Source organism: Falco rusticolus, chromosome 14, assembly GCF_015220075.1.
Source record: "Falco rusticolus isolate bFalRus1 chromosome 14, bFalRus1.pri, whole genome shotgun sequence".
NCBI classification, from domain to species: Eukaryota; Metazoa; Chordata; class Aves; order Falconiformes; family Falconidae; genus Falco; species Falco rusticolus.
In genome coordinates, this window is record NC_051200.1 from 14,252,385 (window position 1) to 14,270,456 (window position 18,072).

The 18,072-nt window shown below is 38.1% G+C and overlaps 1 protein-coding gene across 11 annotated transcripts in view; it reads right to left on the minus strand.

The window, feature by feature from the left end:
• Positions 1–18,072, minus strand: part of KLHL13 (kelch like family member 13) — an 84,764-nt gene that overhangs the window by 50,763 nt on the left and 15,929 nt on the right. For 4 of the 11 annotated variants that reach the window (XM_037408119.1, XM_037408112.1, XM_037408118.1 and 1 more), the window contains 2 exons: positions 14,993–15,051; positions 5,819–5,890 (listed from right to left, as the gene is read on the minus strand). The exons of 1 other annotated variant lie outside the window; for it this stretch is intronic. In XM_037408119.1, the coding sequence (XP_037264016.1) occupies positions 5,819–5,890; positions 14,993–15,012 (92 nt within the window). In that variant the 5' untranslated portion in view covers positions 15,013–15,051. Of the gene's footprint in view, positions 1–5,818; positions 5,891–14,992; positions 15,052–15,202; positions 15,282–18,072 lie in introns of those variants that run through there. 6 more of the 11 variants (XM_037408114.1, XM_037408122.1, XM_037408124.1 and 3 more) reach the window with 4 other exon arrangements.

Consider the following 18,072-nt stretch of genomic DNA (forward strand, 5'->3'; position numbering starts at 1 on the left):
GCGCAGCGTGACTAAATTTTTACCTCATTGCTGTAATCCAATGAAAGCATACAGAATCTAAAGGGCAAAAGTAAAACTAAGTAAAATTATTAAGCCTTAGCTTTCCATTGTTGCATGCACATAATAAATTCTTTTTAATAGCAAATTCCAGTAATGTGATTCAGTTCATTTACCCCCCTTTGCTCCCAAGTTCTGCATTGTAAATGGTTTTCTAACCCAGCACGATAACTGTCCAGAGAACAAGGCCATTCTGTTCTTAAACAACACTCCTCATTACTCCTAAACCACGCATAGCAGAGAGATGGCTAGTCTAAATTCAGATCGAGCCAGCATGCATCACATAATTACTGCTCATCAGCTGACGTCTTTGTCACACCCCACGAAACAGAAAAGGATTTCCGGCTGACAATGACAGACCAGTGATGTCCTGGCAAAGCCCCAAGCAAAGCCCCAGACAGACTCCTATGTATTTAACTATATGGGCCCAGCTCTAATTATCCAGAAACAGAACTGAACAGTCACATTGGTGCTCTAATTACTCGGGAGACAGAACAAGAGAGGAGAAAAGCGCACTGTGGGAGAAAAGAGGAACCCAGACAACAGCCAAAGATGCTGCTCTAGCCAGGAGAGAACAGCTTTACAAAGACTGCAAACTCCTCTGCTTCAGTTCTCATGTTCTGCTGCACTCCCACATTGCTCTGACTCACTCAGGTCACATCGACCCACATTTAAGCAACTGCGAAAACAGATTTGAGATCCTTGTCCAGCTGGGGTACTGAGGAACTTGCTGACTTGTTGATACATGACCTCTGTGCTCCTTAGGACAACAGAAGCACATTGACAGCATCTGAAGATTTAACACATTCACTTCAAATTATATTTCATTCCAGGTCCTTGGCTGATAGACCTCCACCTACCTGGCTGTCAGCTTTGACTCAACTAGCCTGTAAGAGGTGAGCTGGAGCAGAAGAATGAAACCAGAAGTCTGGAATTTGGAACAGGGCAGTTGCATGCTGAAAATGTTTGGAATCCAACACGATGGAGCTGGATGTGATAACATAGCTTGGGAAGATGGAAGGAGATTAACAAAACGCTCAGGTTTCAGAAATGTCTTAGGAAGGTCAGGCATAAATATATGCACAACGTTGTAACAAGGCAGAGTAGTGGTAATAGTTGTAGATAAGGATTTTCCGTGATGGAAATACTTGTACATTTTAACAGTGCACTATTATATTCAGTTGTTAAATTTACTGTTACCTGCAGGAATCATACCAATATCTGGATCTCAAATTTCAGTGTCCATCTGTTTATGGGATTGGTAGTCACCAGGCTGTAGAAGAACACGCTGTCTGAAAAAACAAATTGTTTTCCTCAGCAGCCTTCACTGGTCCTGCAGAATACTTATGATACCTCTGAAGACCATGTCAAAACTTAATAGTTGCTTCAAATGTCACTGTGCAGGGCAGGACACTAATGCAAATATAACCTAACACTTCTCATTTTCACAAGTTATCCTTAACAACATTAGCTAGCTTGAAGAGCAGCTCATTTAAAATGAAAAAAAAACCAAACAACAAAACAAAACAAAACACCAGTTTCAGATGCAAATCCTACAGATCTCCCCATACGGTGAACACCCAAGCAAGACTGGGTATCCTGTTTTTCCAGCATAGTTTCCACCACTGTGCAATTATTTTTTAAGATATGCCTCATTTTACATCCACATGAACTAAAACCTGAATCACAGACATCCCAGCTGTCCAAAGACAATGGAATCGTCAGAAACGTATTATCATGCTGCACACATGAACATATACATGCAGAACACCTCGAACACCTCTAGCATTAAAAAAATGGAATATACAAGTGGGGTTTGTTGGGTTTTTTTGACTGGTTGGGGTTTATAATGCAAGTTTTTCTGCGGTTCAGGTGTGAGGGTTGTTTTCCCTTCAAGTAAGGCACAAATATACACATCCTTCAGTTAGTTACTCTGGGGTGGGGTGCTGTTTGGTCATTTGTTTTTACATGTAGGAAGTACCAAACTATTTAGCACCCACAAAGAAATGTCTACTTCTCTTTTCAAAATTAGGTGCCTTCTTGTCAGCAGAATGACACAAAAACTGATCAGATGCAACCACAGAGAAGTTTTTTCTTCCCCCTCCCTTTATTAATGAAGAATAATTTAATTCTTCCATATTTGACTATATGGGAGGACACCGATTATAGCAGAATGTTAGCACCGAAAGTATTTTCTGGGACTAAGTAAATTAAAGATAGCATTGTTGCTTTAAAAGATGACAACTTTTATTTCTGAAGTTGTTTAGATGATCAACTGCTGGCTAAGGCAGATTAAACAGCATATTAAAATGATTCAATTTTGCAACAACAGGAGTTATTTTAGTTTTTGAATGTTTTGTGCATTATCAATTTAAGAACTGTGCCAGTCTGGACCGAGAACTAATAGACCCAATTTAAATATAGGGTCGCAATGGATAAATTGTGTGCAGAAAAATCACATAACCTCTCTAAGGGATAATGCTATACACGCTATTTGAGAAGATTATTTTAGTTTTAGGACTCTAAAGCACCTTACCATAAGCATAAAGTGGCTTTAACTTGACACATTAAATAAACACCAAACTGAGCAGGGAAACAATTAATTATAACACTACACCCACCACTCGCCATCAAGAAAACCGTTCCAACCAATGCATATCCACCCAAGTGACAGAAGACAGGTATGGATTTGAAAGGGCAAGTGACAATCAGCATGAGATTACATTACACTGCTAACAACACGTCACCAGTTGGAGAACTTTCCAGACTTGGAACTTCTCAGCAAACACCGCTTACCCAGTCATGAACACAGTACAAACCAGCCAGATTTTCCAAGCAGCTCGCCTACTCTGCAAGCCTTCCTTTCCCATTAAAAGCAGTAGGCTCACTTTCTTCATGTGTAATACAAAGCGTTCTAGATCCACACCTATTTGCTTCCCACATCAAGATCAAGTTGCAAACATTTCACGTGTCAAAGGCACCAGTTTTCAAATCATATACTAAAATTATATTTGGGCAGATGTTAAGATCCAGAAACCACGTACAGAGGGAGTTTAACTGCAGTTAACCCACAAATGTACCTGAACCAAAACCAAAAACCAGCTTTTAAATATACGAGAATGTTTCTACGTTGAACCACCTATCCTTTCTTCATGGAAAAAAAATAATTAACAGTACACCCAATGCTACCTTTCCAATATATGCAAAACTGCATATAAATTTCTAGTCACACAAGAGCAACTTCTGTTTCATCAAATATTCCATCACAAAGAACACATTACTCTTCCCTAGTCAATCTTGAAAAAAATTAGAGATTTTATTTAAATGCAAGTCAACACTAAAGCTGTGAGGTTTTACTTTATTATTCTTTAAATCATGTTGGTTAAAAAAAATAAAAAAGTAATTTGGAAAGCTAAAAGCATTTATTGGAGGAAACACTTTTTACTGAAGAGGTTATTCCTTCCACTGATGTTATGAAAACATTTCCTCCTAAACAAGCACAAACACTGTCATACACACCATACTGAGACCAGATGTGACCAATACAAGTACTCAAGAAATAAGAAACTTGTCATCTCCTCAAAAAAAAGAAAAATCCACTAGATTTTTTCCAGTTCTTTCTTTTCTAACTTTAACTCTTACATGAATGTATTCACAAGGCTTCATATGAAAATGCCACCATTCAAATCTCAAATGAAAACATACTTATAAAATATAAATAAAAAAGTGCACTTGCCTAAGAACAACAGACAAATTCATAAACCTAATGAGAAGAAGAGAAAATGCTTGTAATGTCACTGGTATAGACGGAGAGAGGCATGTCTGCTAAATAAAATCAAGTACAACAGAGTAACTAGAGGGAAATAGGATGGAGTAAAGAGGTACTCTGGGATTACTAGAGACTGGAAGTTGAAGATAAAGAGAACACATCATAACTCTGCTTTAAGGAAAGCTTTTACAATTTTTTTTTCTTCAAGTTTCATCAAGCATCATTCATTAAACAGCTGTTTTTCATGCTAAGCAGAAATGTGACTGACCAACACTGCTAAATGGCCATATGCATTCCTATGTATACTGAGTGCCAGCAGTATATAAGAATCACTCATACACAAGAGTAAAAAGTGAAACAGACTGGATATGCTTAAGTCACCATAAATGCACCCAGCAGAAAACGGGCACTTGTGTGCCTGTTTTGGAAAAAAAAAAAAAAAAAAAAAAAAGAAGCAGAAAATCTGTAACTTCTAATCCAAGATCAAACGTACAGTGAAAAATTGCCTCAGAAGCAGAAAGCAGCACGCTGCTCAGTTTGATCATCCTACAAGAATGATTTAACTGCTGCCAACATAACTTCAACTGTTGTCATACTCATACAAACATTCAGATTTCTTCAGTCTAAACTTGCTAAAAAAAACAAGGTTGCTAAATGTCAATACAACCTTTGGAACAGAAATAATTGAGCATTTATGCTTCAGAAGAATGCTTAAAACAGTTGTTTAAATATATTAATCTAGTTAAATGAAAGGTTTAAATGATTAAATGCCATTAACAATCAATCAACATGAAGAATGTATAAGTCTTAAATGGCATTAATAGAAAATTGCTAGTCATGAATGATGCCATTTGATGCAGTAATATTTTCAACCACCTACAAAGGAAAACAAATTGAAACACTCGTATTCATGCTGCTATGTTTCATACAGCGGTATAGAAAAGTACCCTGTCAGTTCCTCAGAAACAAAAAACATCAAATCAAAACTAACATTCTTGGCATGATGAAGCTCCTATACAAAGGAGTGCCAGAAACTTTTGTGCCAGCAGCTACTTCATTATAAACTTAAGACATCTAATCTTATGTTTTCTTTTCCATTTAAGCATGACATTCTTATTCAACTACAAAAAATGTGAAAACTAATCAAGATATAGCATGCACCTCAAAGATTTTCTACAGAAAGATACTACACTACAAAAATACTATTTTTTTCTTGTTTCTTTGAAAGAATGAAACCAGTCATTCCAACATAAATTAATCAGATGAACCAAACCACCATTGCAGGCGTACAAAGTACAGCACAAGATAATATAAACAATTTTATAGCTTTCAGGTTGACTTAATAAAGGAACTATTATGTTTTAAGTAAGAACTTTATTTCAAGAAAGGAAGACACTGAAATAAGGTTGCTGGAATTTCTTCCAGGATAAGGTTATCATCTCAACTCTTGCTTTAAATCATAAAGCACAAAAAGATTAAATAGCAGGTAAAGTGTAACCAAGACAGACAGAATCGCTGATTTCAATATATTGTAAGACAGAAATTCATTTCCAGTCATATGAGGAATGTTTTCAGCATACGCTGAAAGACTGGATAGCAACTGTTATTGCCTCCTTGTACTAAAATTGGCCTTTGGATACCTAAAAGCAGATGCAATGGCAACTGGATCAACTAAATCAAAAAAATCCACAGAAATCTTGAACTGTTAAGACTAAGGCTGGGGGGCAGGGGGAAGTGAAGGTGGAGGTCCTCTTGCTTTGAAAATCACGTAGTCCATCTCTGAGGAACAAATTAGCTTACAAATCACTAACCACATCCTTTCATTTCTTAAGTCACTTGTTAATTAGCTCTTCCAGAATTCCTCAGTTTTCCAGATGGGGAAGGGAAAAAAAAAAAAGAAAAACAAAAACAAAAACCACACACACGACCTTCCAGGCTGTCATTCTGAAGAAAACTCATGTCTCTGCAGGAATTCAGACACTTCCAACATACCTGTCATGAAGCACTGCTGACACCTCCCCTCTGAGCACAGAATGATCCATGCCTCCCAGGTTAGTAACTCCCCTGTTGACCAAAGGAGATAAAATGTAATATGTAATTTTAGATGAGACCAGACACACTGAAGAGTGTTTAACATGGCAGAACAAATGAAGCTGCAGCAAGTGACACCTGAAGACCTGTGGAGTCCATCTTTTGGTTTTGGTAACAAGTCTTGTTTGAAGAAAAAACTAAATCACAGAGAGCCACAAAGGAGATGGGCCATTCTAAAATTTATTCAGGCATAACAGTATCTGTGTGCTATCCATCTCTGTACTACCTTTTGAGATTTTTACAGAAATATGTCCAGACTATCAACAGCAGGAGAAAAAAAAAAAAAAAATCAAGAATAAACCCCATCAACTGAAAAGTCTGAAGTTAAAAAAGGACACAGGCAAAAAAAACCCAACAAACAAACCACAACATAGATCTTGAGTTGGAAAGGACCCATAAGGGTCATCATGTCCAACTCCCTGCTCCTTGCAGGGCTATAATACTAAACCAAACATCAGCACACTCCCTGCCATCCTCAAGCTTTAGGTGCTTTGAGCTACAGCTACCAGTGTGTACAGCTATGGGGCCAGGGCTTGCAGTTTGTACTGGGATGGGGCCCAGTCTGTACTGGGAAGAGGCCAGGAGATCCAGTTTGTACTGGCACATGGCTAAACAACCCAGTTTGTATGCAGACAATATTAAAAATGCCCATCTCTATGAAAAGCCTTTATCACAATCTTCCACAAAGCTAGTGCACACGCACTCTTCTCTGCATGAATTCACTCCCTACTGCTCAGCTGCGTTGCCTGTATTTCTGCGACTACCTTGACTACCATAATCTTCAATGAGTCATCTTCTGGCCCACAAAGGCAGGATCTAATCTAGGATGATAATTTCTAATTAATTTGTTGTATTGGGTTTGCATGGCAAGGTTTTGGTAGCAGAGGGGCTACAGAGGCAGTTTCTGTGAGAAGGAAATAAAATCACAGTGCTCTATTTCAATGCAAGGACCAACTTTGCTGTTCCTCAACTGCTGAAAGTCTGAATAGGAAAGGTAGCAGATTTGGGCCTAACTTGAAGCACAAACAGTAAATGAAGTAAGAAAATTCCTTTGTTCTCTTATTTACTCATCTCTGTTCAGCTTATAGAAGAAAAGGTTCAGAAGGATCTAATCACAAGTTTCCAATACCTAAAATGCCATTGTAGAGAAGATAAGAGGGACTCCCTTCACAAGGACGCACTTATATTTTTCCTTTTTTCTTCATTAAAGGTATTTCTTAAGAAGGTGCTAAGAACTGAATTGCTTCCCAATTAAAATCACCCTTAAGTCACTTCTGTCACCACAAAGCATTCCAGACAATGAAAAATTCTGTATAAAAAAACCACCACCGAACTTTCCTAGTCATTCTCTTTGCCAACAAAGCATTAAGAATGAAAATGAAATTCTCAAGTTGAACTAAGTCTTCAGACATTTTAATATTATAAAGCCTTGGGTGAACATGACAATATTTACATCAAAACAATCTTTTCATTTCTTCTTTTCTACCCACATACTACTTCGAGTCTTTGGACAGTTCTACATTTATACTTTTCATCTTGCCTGCAGTACTTACATCATTAAGGATGGGGAATTCTGCCTGACTGGCAACTCATTTGCCAGGGGGCAGTAAAGAAATTGCAGGATCATTTCCCTTGGCAAAAGAGTGAAGACATAGGAAACATGAAGGTGCTGTTCCTCTAAATGGACTTACAATTTCAGACCAGCAAAAGCCTTTAACAAATGCAGCTGCATTGATAAATGACATTTATCAATACATGTCATCTATTAGGATAAACTGGGAAAAAGCCACACTTCACAGGCATATGCTGCCTGTATAAAGAGTTACCGTCAAATACACTTTTTTGAAAGGTATTTCTACAACATCCTCAAGATGCAACCTTTTCTCCCTTGTTATCTACTCAGGTAAAATCTACCTTTCACAAAATTAAATTTTTCTGGTTTCAAACAAGCTCCACATTTCTTAAACCTTTGAAACTTCTGAAATGTCTTCCTACATTGTCCCTTCAGCCACATTAATTTACCACAGTGCATCCTTCCAATAGTCCTGCTTCCCTTCACATAAAGCATAAAAAGCTGTTTTCTAATGCCCTTCAGGGCTCAGCTTTGCCGTATTTGCAACATTTGTTCCCCGTAATTAGATCAACCTTTGGCAAACTGTCCAACAAGCACCTCTGTTTACTTTCATGTGACCCCTTACACAAAGGAGCCTTAAAACACGAGCAGTGAGGATTTCTCCTTCAAAACCACCACCAAGTCAGCAACGACACATGGCACTTGACAGCCAGAGTGCTGATACACCATAACTATTACTTCTTAGTAACTCTGATTTTCCATAGATTCCCATCTGCACTTCTCCTTCATTTTGCACTCCAAGTTACAAGCACTTTGGATGAAAGACATTTAGTTTTACCTTTGTATACCAGCACTGCTTGTCAGGTGAGTATTCACACAACATTACTGAAGAAGAGTTTCTGCAAACTAGATATTGAGCTGTACTTTTCACATACACAAAAAAAATTAAGTAAAAGTATACCATCTTCAAATTCAAAAGAATGAAAGATATATATTTATCAGTCAGTTGTGCATATGGATAAAGTAAAAAAAAAAACTGCTGCATCATGAAGTTCATAAATTTCTTGAATTTTTGTTTTTATTTATAATTATAACACAAGACTGCCTCCAGTAAAATAGACTATCACTGAGCCTTTGCAGCAAGAACCAGGAGTTCAAGGCTGACACAGCACAGGTAAGCATTACAAGTGCAAGTAAGCAATTGGTAAGGTAACACTTTGCCTCTTGCAAACCCAGTACAAAAAGTTGATTACCTCTGATCAAAACGAAACACGGTAACAGCTGCAAGCCAATTGCCAAGCACTCTGCTAGCACAGTAACAGCAGAGACTCAGCCCTTTCCACCAGCAGCTATTCTGATCCAGCTGCAAACACCCAGATGCTGCTTAGAAACAAGCATTAAAGAGGGCATCAGATCAACATTTAAAAAAGATATTCCCCATGGACTTTTCAATTTAATTGAAAAGACTACAAGAGTGTTCCTTACTACATTTTTTTTAAAAAAAAAAAGTAATACTGTTTCCAAAACTATTCAGTTTTGGCTTCTTGAAGCAAAAGTAAGAGATCATCACTAAAAACAAAAGTTACATGAAACTGTCCAAAGCCTAAAATTTAAGGAAGCTTTGTTACTCAAAAAGACAACCCACTTCATATTGCACACAGGAGTTCATTAAAATTCAGCAGGAGGCACATGCTGGATCAGTTCACACTTCCTGAAATGCCATTTACAAGCAGTGCAATTTCAGGTAAGCTGCATACACCAAAAAGGAAGTGAGACTGTTTAACAGAACAGGATCCACTACACTGAACTCCATAATACAAAACCATATTTAAAATCAGTGCAAGTAATTCTTGTTCTATGTAAACCATTCTACTATAAAACTAGCCTGTACAGCAGACAGAGCACGATTAAGTCAATGTAAACACCCGGCTTGTGAAAAATACACTCTAACACACAGGATGCAAGCCGGCAATGGAAACTTTACCAATGTGCACAGCGTAAAGCTCCGCAAGATCTACTGCCTTACCCTGATCATCCTAAAACATGTCACAAAACAGTCCAGAAAGATGCCTGCACCAAATCAGAATACAGTTTCACTGCATAGCTACAGCAATCTTTTATAAAACATACAGACAGCAAAATTTAAATAAACACAGGGCAAGAAAAACCTTCACACAGTCTTAATGCAATCAAACCTATAATCTCAAAACCATTCAGCAATTTCAACCTCTGCACAACATCTGCAGGAACACAATCTTGCTACTGTGCTCCCATGCTAAAACAGGATTATTTCATTGCCTAAGTACCAGCATCTGTGCCCTAACAGATCATGGCTCTGAAGTCAATCTATGTTTTGGCAGTTAAGAGCTTCCTAACCTGGACTTTAAGAGCGACAAATCAGACAATAACAGAGTCATTGTTAAATTCCAAAGCAAACACAGAATAGCATTTTATATAAAATTTATGTAACTAAAGTTTAAAAGCAGACCTCTCTGCTAATATACTCATTAAGCGACATGTAGGACAATACGCAGCTGGAGCACACGCTTTTACTGAAACTCTAATGCACTAGTTTGAGTCTGCCACGAGTCAAAGATCCCTCCTCTCTTTGTAGATTATTTCTAAAGTTCGTCTGTTTCAAACGAGCTTCTTTCCACACCAATGACCTTGAAGACGACACTGCCTTGTGTCTAAACCAACACAGCAGCCTGCCTGCTACAGCTTTGCAGCCAACAGCCTCTGCAAGAGCGGAGACGAACAGCTCTTGCCCACCAGTACTTCACCATCCAGTAGACCCCCCAGACACATCCCTCCAGGCTGTAGTGGAAGGGACACCTCTTGCCACATCAACCATTTCAGGCAGTATTTCTGGCACTGGATATCAAACTGTGAAGAATCAGGCTGGTGAGTCCCATGCACCTGACATGCATTACAGGTGGCAGTAGGGTTCTCCCTTGCCCCCCTCCCTTTCCATTCTTCAAATGTCCTTATTTTACTGCCAGCAAAGGTAGCTTTTACCTGAGGATTTCCAAGGACAAAAAAACTACCTTGTTACACAGCATCACACCTTTCCCACAAACAGGGCAAGGACCTGAAAACTCACCCATTTCCACAAGCAGCAGCATGTGACACTAGGTCAGAGTACAGTGCAAGGACAGTCCCAACCCCCTGCACTGAGAGTAAAGTAGCAGAACGCAAAATTTTTACAATGCTGAGGTGTGTGTACCAAAACATTGTTTTAAATGAAATATTATTTTAAATACAAGCCCACTCATCAACTGTTTCATGCTTGGATTTGCACAATGAACCAAATGCAAACTCTCACAGATTTATGGCAAGATGAATAAAAATATTACGAAGCTTATTAATTGACCCAAAAATATCTAAGCAGTTTGATGTAGACATGTTCTTAAAATGTTTGAGTCCTCACAGATTTACCTTCAGTGTAATGTAAAGGACTTGCATTTCACCTGCATCTTCCATCGCTCATAAAGCCTTTCACCTACAGCTACAACTTCAGCATAGTTCATTGATCACCACCTATACTTAATAAATGCACACTGCTGAATCCACTGACAAGTTTGATTAGATAAGCATGGCACGTAAAAAAAAACACACAGAAGCAATCCCACAAATAGAAGTAAAAGAAAAACCTGTATTGTCTCCAAGTAGACAACAGGACTCATGACATTTGGATCCCACTTTCTCCTCACTAGCAGTGAAAAAAATCCTGGTAAAAAAACCACCTGCTGACTGCCAGTTACTCTAAGAGCATAAAGCTTTACGTGGTTACTAAGATCAGAGAAGGCCAATGGAACATATTAGTCCATTCACGAGGAAACCAAATAGCTTAGACACATCATGTCCCTTCCGTGTCCAACTTGTCACATACACCCCTAATCTACTTTACTGAGGGCACAGCTCAAGTACCTTTTACTATTGTACAAATTAGACTCACTCAGACATGGGCAGATGTCAAGTACAAGAAGGCACCCTCGTTCAGCCTGTCAGGAAAAAAAGAATCAGCATAGGGAATGGGTGCCTATCTCCGTTTTGGCTGAAGTACTTTATTTCTACAATTTTAAGTTAAATATTATCCAGTATACTTAGGAATTAATGTTGTTGAAGTTTATGAATGTAGGAGTCAATGCTACTACATGAAAAAGCTTTTATTACACATTCTTATTAGCAAAGACACTTTTTTATGTAATGGACTAAGTTGCAGTCCATATTTCAAGTCCTTTAAACTTGCTGCTTGAGCATTCAAAAGGCAAAACATTTTTCCACTTTTAACCAGAAATAATGCATGTTCTAACTGCACAGTAACAACCACGATAAAAACAGCAGTAACAGGTAAATAGCAATTTCCATTATACAACCCACAAACTTTATATGACCACATAAATACCACTCTACAGAAAGTAGTATTACAGCGCAGAGATAAGCCAAGTTTATGATCATGTAGAACTGGGAAAAGAAACCCGTTCCTGCGCCTCCAACCTGCAACAAGGACTGACTCTATTCAATTCACAAGCTATCCCACTGTATCTCACCCGTATTTACCCTTTCAATAACCCCCTAAGAACTAAAGGAACTAGCCAGATAGATACTACCTGTTATTGCAGCTACTAACGCTGACACAGAGGAGTCTTAACGTAGGCAAATCCAGAAACACTGCTCACGGTGGGTGTCACTGGCTATAAGCCTTATCCACTCTCTTAAGTATCAGAGCACAACCTGACCCAGCCATATGCTCGAGACCATGAAAAGCTGTCTGCAACGCAACTAAAAGGTCCTTAACAGCAACCATCTGTACGAATTAAATGCTAGCCCCACAAAATAACTGTTGTCTATTTTTCACAGAGCCTTTTCTGAAAATTACTACGCTAAAAATAGTCAACATCTGTAAATACACTCAAAGAAAAACATATGTATTATCAGTAACTCTGGCATCACTATGGAAATATTTTAAGCTATGTAGACTGATACTCAGAACATTTATATCTAAACTGTATCTCTTGTAAAAAAAAATATCGCTCTAGTTCCAATTGTATTAAGCTGTTAACGACGAAGATATCTTATTAGTGAAAATAATGAAGTTATTATTCAACTGCAATTTTTTCCAAGTTCTGTAGCGATACCCAGCTGGCAAGTAAATAAAACTGCACTTTTCTAAAACACTGTACCTGTCTAAAACACAAACTTATGCAATCATGTAGATTAGATGGCCACACAACTACTACTTCCCTCATTCACCCTTATACCTTCTAGAAAGCTACAGCAAGAGTTTAAAGAACATTTTCTTTTTTAAAGGATGAATATTTTTGGTTATGAAAAAGCTCATTTGTCCTAAGCAAGCAGCCTAGAAAGCTGAAGCAAAAGAATCTGAACCAAACCAAGTCTATAGTCATACCCCCTCACTTCATTCCTAACAGCAGGAATCTCTGTTGTTGAGTTTGGAGAATTTAAACAGGGACACTTTTAAGCACAGTGCCATCCATGAATGAAGCAGCCCAAGTAGGAGACCCCTGAGCAACTCCTACCTGACTACCTGGGTCAGAGGTGGGACTGCCAAGAGATGATGGTCTCGGGGGCAGGCTGGAACAGCTCAAGGAGCTGCAAAAAGCAGCTCTGCCCACAAGATCTAATCTAGGGACTCTGCCTGAGCCCTGACAAGAATCTGAAAACAAGAACAACGTGTGCCATGACCAGTAAATCAAATAATCCACTACTATGGTTATTCATAAAAGGTACCACAGAATATAATCTTATTATTAAAAACATTCATTATTATTCTTAAGAGTTATTAAAGAATGTTCCATATTATCACTGCTACTCAGCCAACTGTAGCAAAATCTCCATGGACTCTGGCCACAAGAGTGTGATCTCAAGGTCAAAGAGTACATCAAATTAACACTATCTCCTGGGTAAGTCAGCTGGATCAGCACAAGGATTTCCCCTGCTGCTTCATAAAGAATCCACCACCCTGCCAGGACGCTGTTATAAAGAAATTCTCCTGGAGCCCTCCTGAACTGAGAGCCAAAGCCTGGAAGAAGTCAAGGGAAAAAGGTGACTACATGACAGTATTAGCTTGAAGAGGATTTTCTCTTGACTGAAAGCAAGACAGACTACCAGACACTATTTGCAGATACCAAACCTCACTCTAGAATGAGGAAATTAATGCTTAAGCATTAATGACAATTTTTTAAGTAGTTACACTAAACTACAAATCACGAAATCATATCTATGAAAGTATGCAAAGGGCTCCAGGAAAAGGAAAGCCTAAGAAACATTAAAAAAACCTTTTCCTTAGATCTAGGTAACAAAAAAGGCAAATCCCATGTAAGAAACCAAATTGGTTCCTAACTAGGAGTTAAAAACAAAAAAAATTTCATTATATAGCATAAATACTATAAATGCAAAAGAATTTAGAAATTGAGGTGCCTGAGGTAACAGCAGTTCTCCTCTCTTGAGCCCTTCAGTGCCAAGAAAAGCACTGAAGTTGTCCACAAAGGTACCATTCTCCCAGATAATTATCATTAGAACAAAGCAGTAGCTCCAGAGTATCAAAGCTTATGGTTTAAAAGGCGGCACTCAAGACCACATTACTCATATTATATTTAAAACAAACAAAAAAACTAAGCACAAAGACTATAATGGAAAATCCTATAATTACTGGAATTTTGGCCAAAAAAAAAAAAAGGAAACATTGGGACTAACTGCAGGAAAGGAAAGAGCTGGCCAATGCATCTATACCACTAGAAACATAGCATATTTATGGAGTCCATCTGACAAGCAGGACATTTCATCACCTAATTGTAACCATTTAAAAAGTGGCCTTGTTTCCACAAAAGTAAATCCTTTAAATACTTATTTAGGTATAGTTATATTATGTCACAGAAGTTCATTCTTTCCTGTAATATTTTGGAAGCGCAGTTTAACTGCATGATCCCAGAACACTGTTGTGTTCCAGTAGATGGGAAGTGAAAACTTTCAGGAAAGCTTCTATTGACTGCTACTACTCCTATTTTCTTTATGGCAAATATATCAGACTTCCAATCAAAATCAGACAAGGACAATAAAGCATTCATAACCTGTCACAGAATAGGTAGCACCTGTAAGCTTGACAGAAGAGCTTAAGTACCAAGTTAACCCTACTGAGGTTAACCCATTTACCCAAAGTCATTGGGTTTTACCGATGCCTAGCACACATGCTGCAGCCAACAGTAAAAGCCTTCGGTAGACTGATCAGTATAAAGAAGTTAGGCATCATGGTTAATCATTTATGAAACCATACATATTCTATTGCTTTTTCCAGTTCTACTTCAACTATCAGCTTTGTCTGTGGTTTCCATGAAGGGCTCTATATCCACAGCTTTCCAGAACCAAATGAAGCTGTCAGGCAAATGGCACAGCTATTCTAAATTAGTGGGAACAAAAACATAAATTAATTCCCACATTAGCATTTTGGGCTTTGCAGAAAACACACATCGGTTACTCACAAAGTGTCTCTCCACATCATCTCTGATAAGCGGAAATATCTCCTCTGTTCTTCATGCACCTGTAGTCAAACAGAAAAGAATTGAAGCAGAGTCACAGGCAGACATCCCAAAATAGCATCTGCTTCTCAGATCTCACAGATTTTCACAAAACCAACCAAGACTCATTCTAAACATTCACACACAATATGACTTTTCCCCCATTTCACTGACTTTTTCGCGTAAAATCACAGAGATAAAGGAGCACAAAAGGAAGAAAACTGCTTCTTGTTTGCACGTATTACACTGCTCTGTGCTGTGGAAACAAGGATGAATTATGAAAACTAATCAAGTGAACAGAGAGAGCACATGCCCTAGATTTTTCAAATAATCTCTTGGTTTAACCCAGTTGTTCCTGAGCCTGCCTATCCCGTGAACAATTTACTGAAATGGAAGCTGTGACTCATTAAAGCCACCTTTTATTTTAAGAGGGAGAAAAACAGTTCAAATTATTTATGTGCAAGACGTAATCACATTAATTTGTACAGAAGAGGCCAAAATTTTAAGGAGTTCCATGTTTAAGATCTAATATAATTGATAAATATTCCGTGTTCAATTTTTTTTTTTTTTTTGTCTCAAGAATATCTTACAGCCATTAACTGAAATGAGAGACTACAGACTACTCAAATTTGTGAACTCGTACTTCCACTTGAAGGGACAGTGGAAAAGGTGTAATGTTTCAATTTGCTGACATCATTTAGCAGCAAGCATTACAGAAATAAACTATGCAACACTCCTGAAAAAATACCACACTTCTGACTTTTGGTCTTTTGTATATTTTCCATTGATAAACCTAAGTGAATGATAAAAAGGTAGTAGCTGTATGAATTAGATATTTCTTTACTATTTACTATTAACTCACAGCCCAAAGGAGCAATTCCTACCCCTTAATTAATACTTTCAACATGCACAAGTAAAACAGTATTTTTAGATATGGTCACGAAACATTAAATATATGTAACAGATTTGAAATAACAGGTCTGTTTATACAAAAGAAAAAACAAACTTCTGCAAATCATCCTCTCCCCTCCAATTCCTCTCTATCATTACACATAAAATTCTGACTTCAGAGTAGCTCACAAGCAATGGTAACTTAGGAGCCTCTCTAAAATTTTACTTTGGTAAAGCAGATTTAGACATTTAGGGGAAAGAAACAGTAGACAATATTTGTAAACATGAATTATAAATTTAGTCTGTGCTTTGCAGTACTTTAAACATGCCATAACAGAGGCGGCATCAAACAGAATTGCTTAACAGCACCTAACTTGCCCACTCCCTTGCACTGACGCTAAAGCAGCAGGTAGAATAAGATGGTTCTTAACTCCTGGCGTTGCTGCTTCTTAGGACATCCCCTTGTTCCAAATAAACTTCAAAACTTTCCTCTATTAAGTAAGTCTGATGAATAAATAGAACATGTTTTATCTATCCTCTATCATAGAACTAACACGTTCAAAGAGTACCATGTACTTCTGAACCACTCTCCTACCATCATACTCAGAAATAAGTTATTTGCAAAGTTCTACATGATACACAGTGTGGTTAATGTAATTAGGATGGACACTGTAGTCTCACTCCTTTTACCATCCTGTGGGCACTGCACAGGCTTCTCTGATGAGGCAAATACACTACACAACAGCAGGAAGGGATCAAAAGACAGTTGCCCCTCAACTTCACAGAACTCTAAGGCTGGGATTAAATTAATTCTAAGAAATAGATGAAGCTGGCCTCCTCTTGAGCAAGCATATACTACAGATGAGTTTGTGTATATAGTTAAGCATCTTCGCATACACCTGCTCGGTGAGGTCAAAACCATGTTCCTTTGATGTGGTCTTTAACAGGATTGCTTATCTGTACAGATCAACTATACTGCTCACTCCAGCTTGCTTAAAGATCAGGAAGAAAAGCTGGCCTTTCGATTATTAAACTATAAATAAAAGGGGGGGGGGGGGGGGGAGATAATCCTTCCACTTTACATTAATTTCCCTAAACAGGTCACTCCAAGTCAACTTAGCTGCAAGTTTTTTAAAGTTTTTCAAGAAATAAGGGTTAGCAGCACACAATAAATTTGTGCTGTGCCCAACAAAACCAGACCTGAACTCCTGAAAACATCACTTTCACCTTCCTGCAGAGACTGTTTAACACATTAAACTGGCAAACGTATTTACACACAGTCAGTACTACTTCTAATAACTTCACCCCTGTTGCCTAGTTTCCAGTACAAAGCTATTAGATTGACTTCAAAAATTAAATCCCTTCTATCTGTATATTTCCTGCTCTCACCTGAAGGTATCTCTGGGATGAGGTTTTAGCAGAACAGCTTGTTTTCTGCTCACATTACTCTGCTTGTGAAAGAAAGCTGAGCCAATTATACTACAAGGTGAAAGCTGAATTTTATTTTATTTTTTTAAAGTTAGGGGCTTTTTTTAAAACCACTGCTGACAGGACAAAAACTACCTCTGCAGCCACGTGGGGCTGACTTGCAGTAGAAAATGAGAAATGTTTTTTTTTCCCCCTGTACACAGGAGGAAACTAAAGATTATAAAAATAAATAGTGCAGGCAAGCTGATGCACACAAGTTCTACAACTGTCAACTGATGGATTTTCTTCCAATAAAGCACAAAATTCATCAAGTGCATGAGGAACATACACCAAGTCTCACTACCACAGAAATTCAGATAGTTCAAATTCCACGTTAAAAATAAAATTTTTCACAGTCAGAAAAGTTTTAGCTAACCTTCAACTTCAACAACAGCACCGCTATCAACTTTTCCATCCTCACCATTGATTCTACATGCCCAACGCACAAATATGAGAAATTCACACCTCTGCTTACAATTTTACAGCTACTCACTGTGTCCACAGAACGGACAAATCTGATCACCAGCACTAACTTGCCTCCCTGGGCCAGGAGCTGGGGGCTAAATTTCTCACTGCTGTGCAAGTTCCTCAGGTCCCTTTGGTTTGTGGTGTATGCTCGTGTTGCTGCTGTTATATTTTGTCATCATTCTTTCCGATATACAAAAGCAAGTACATATATTTATGAA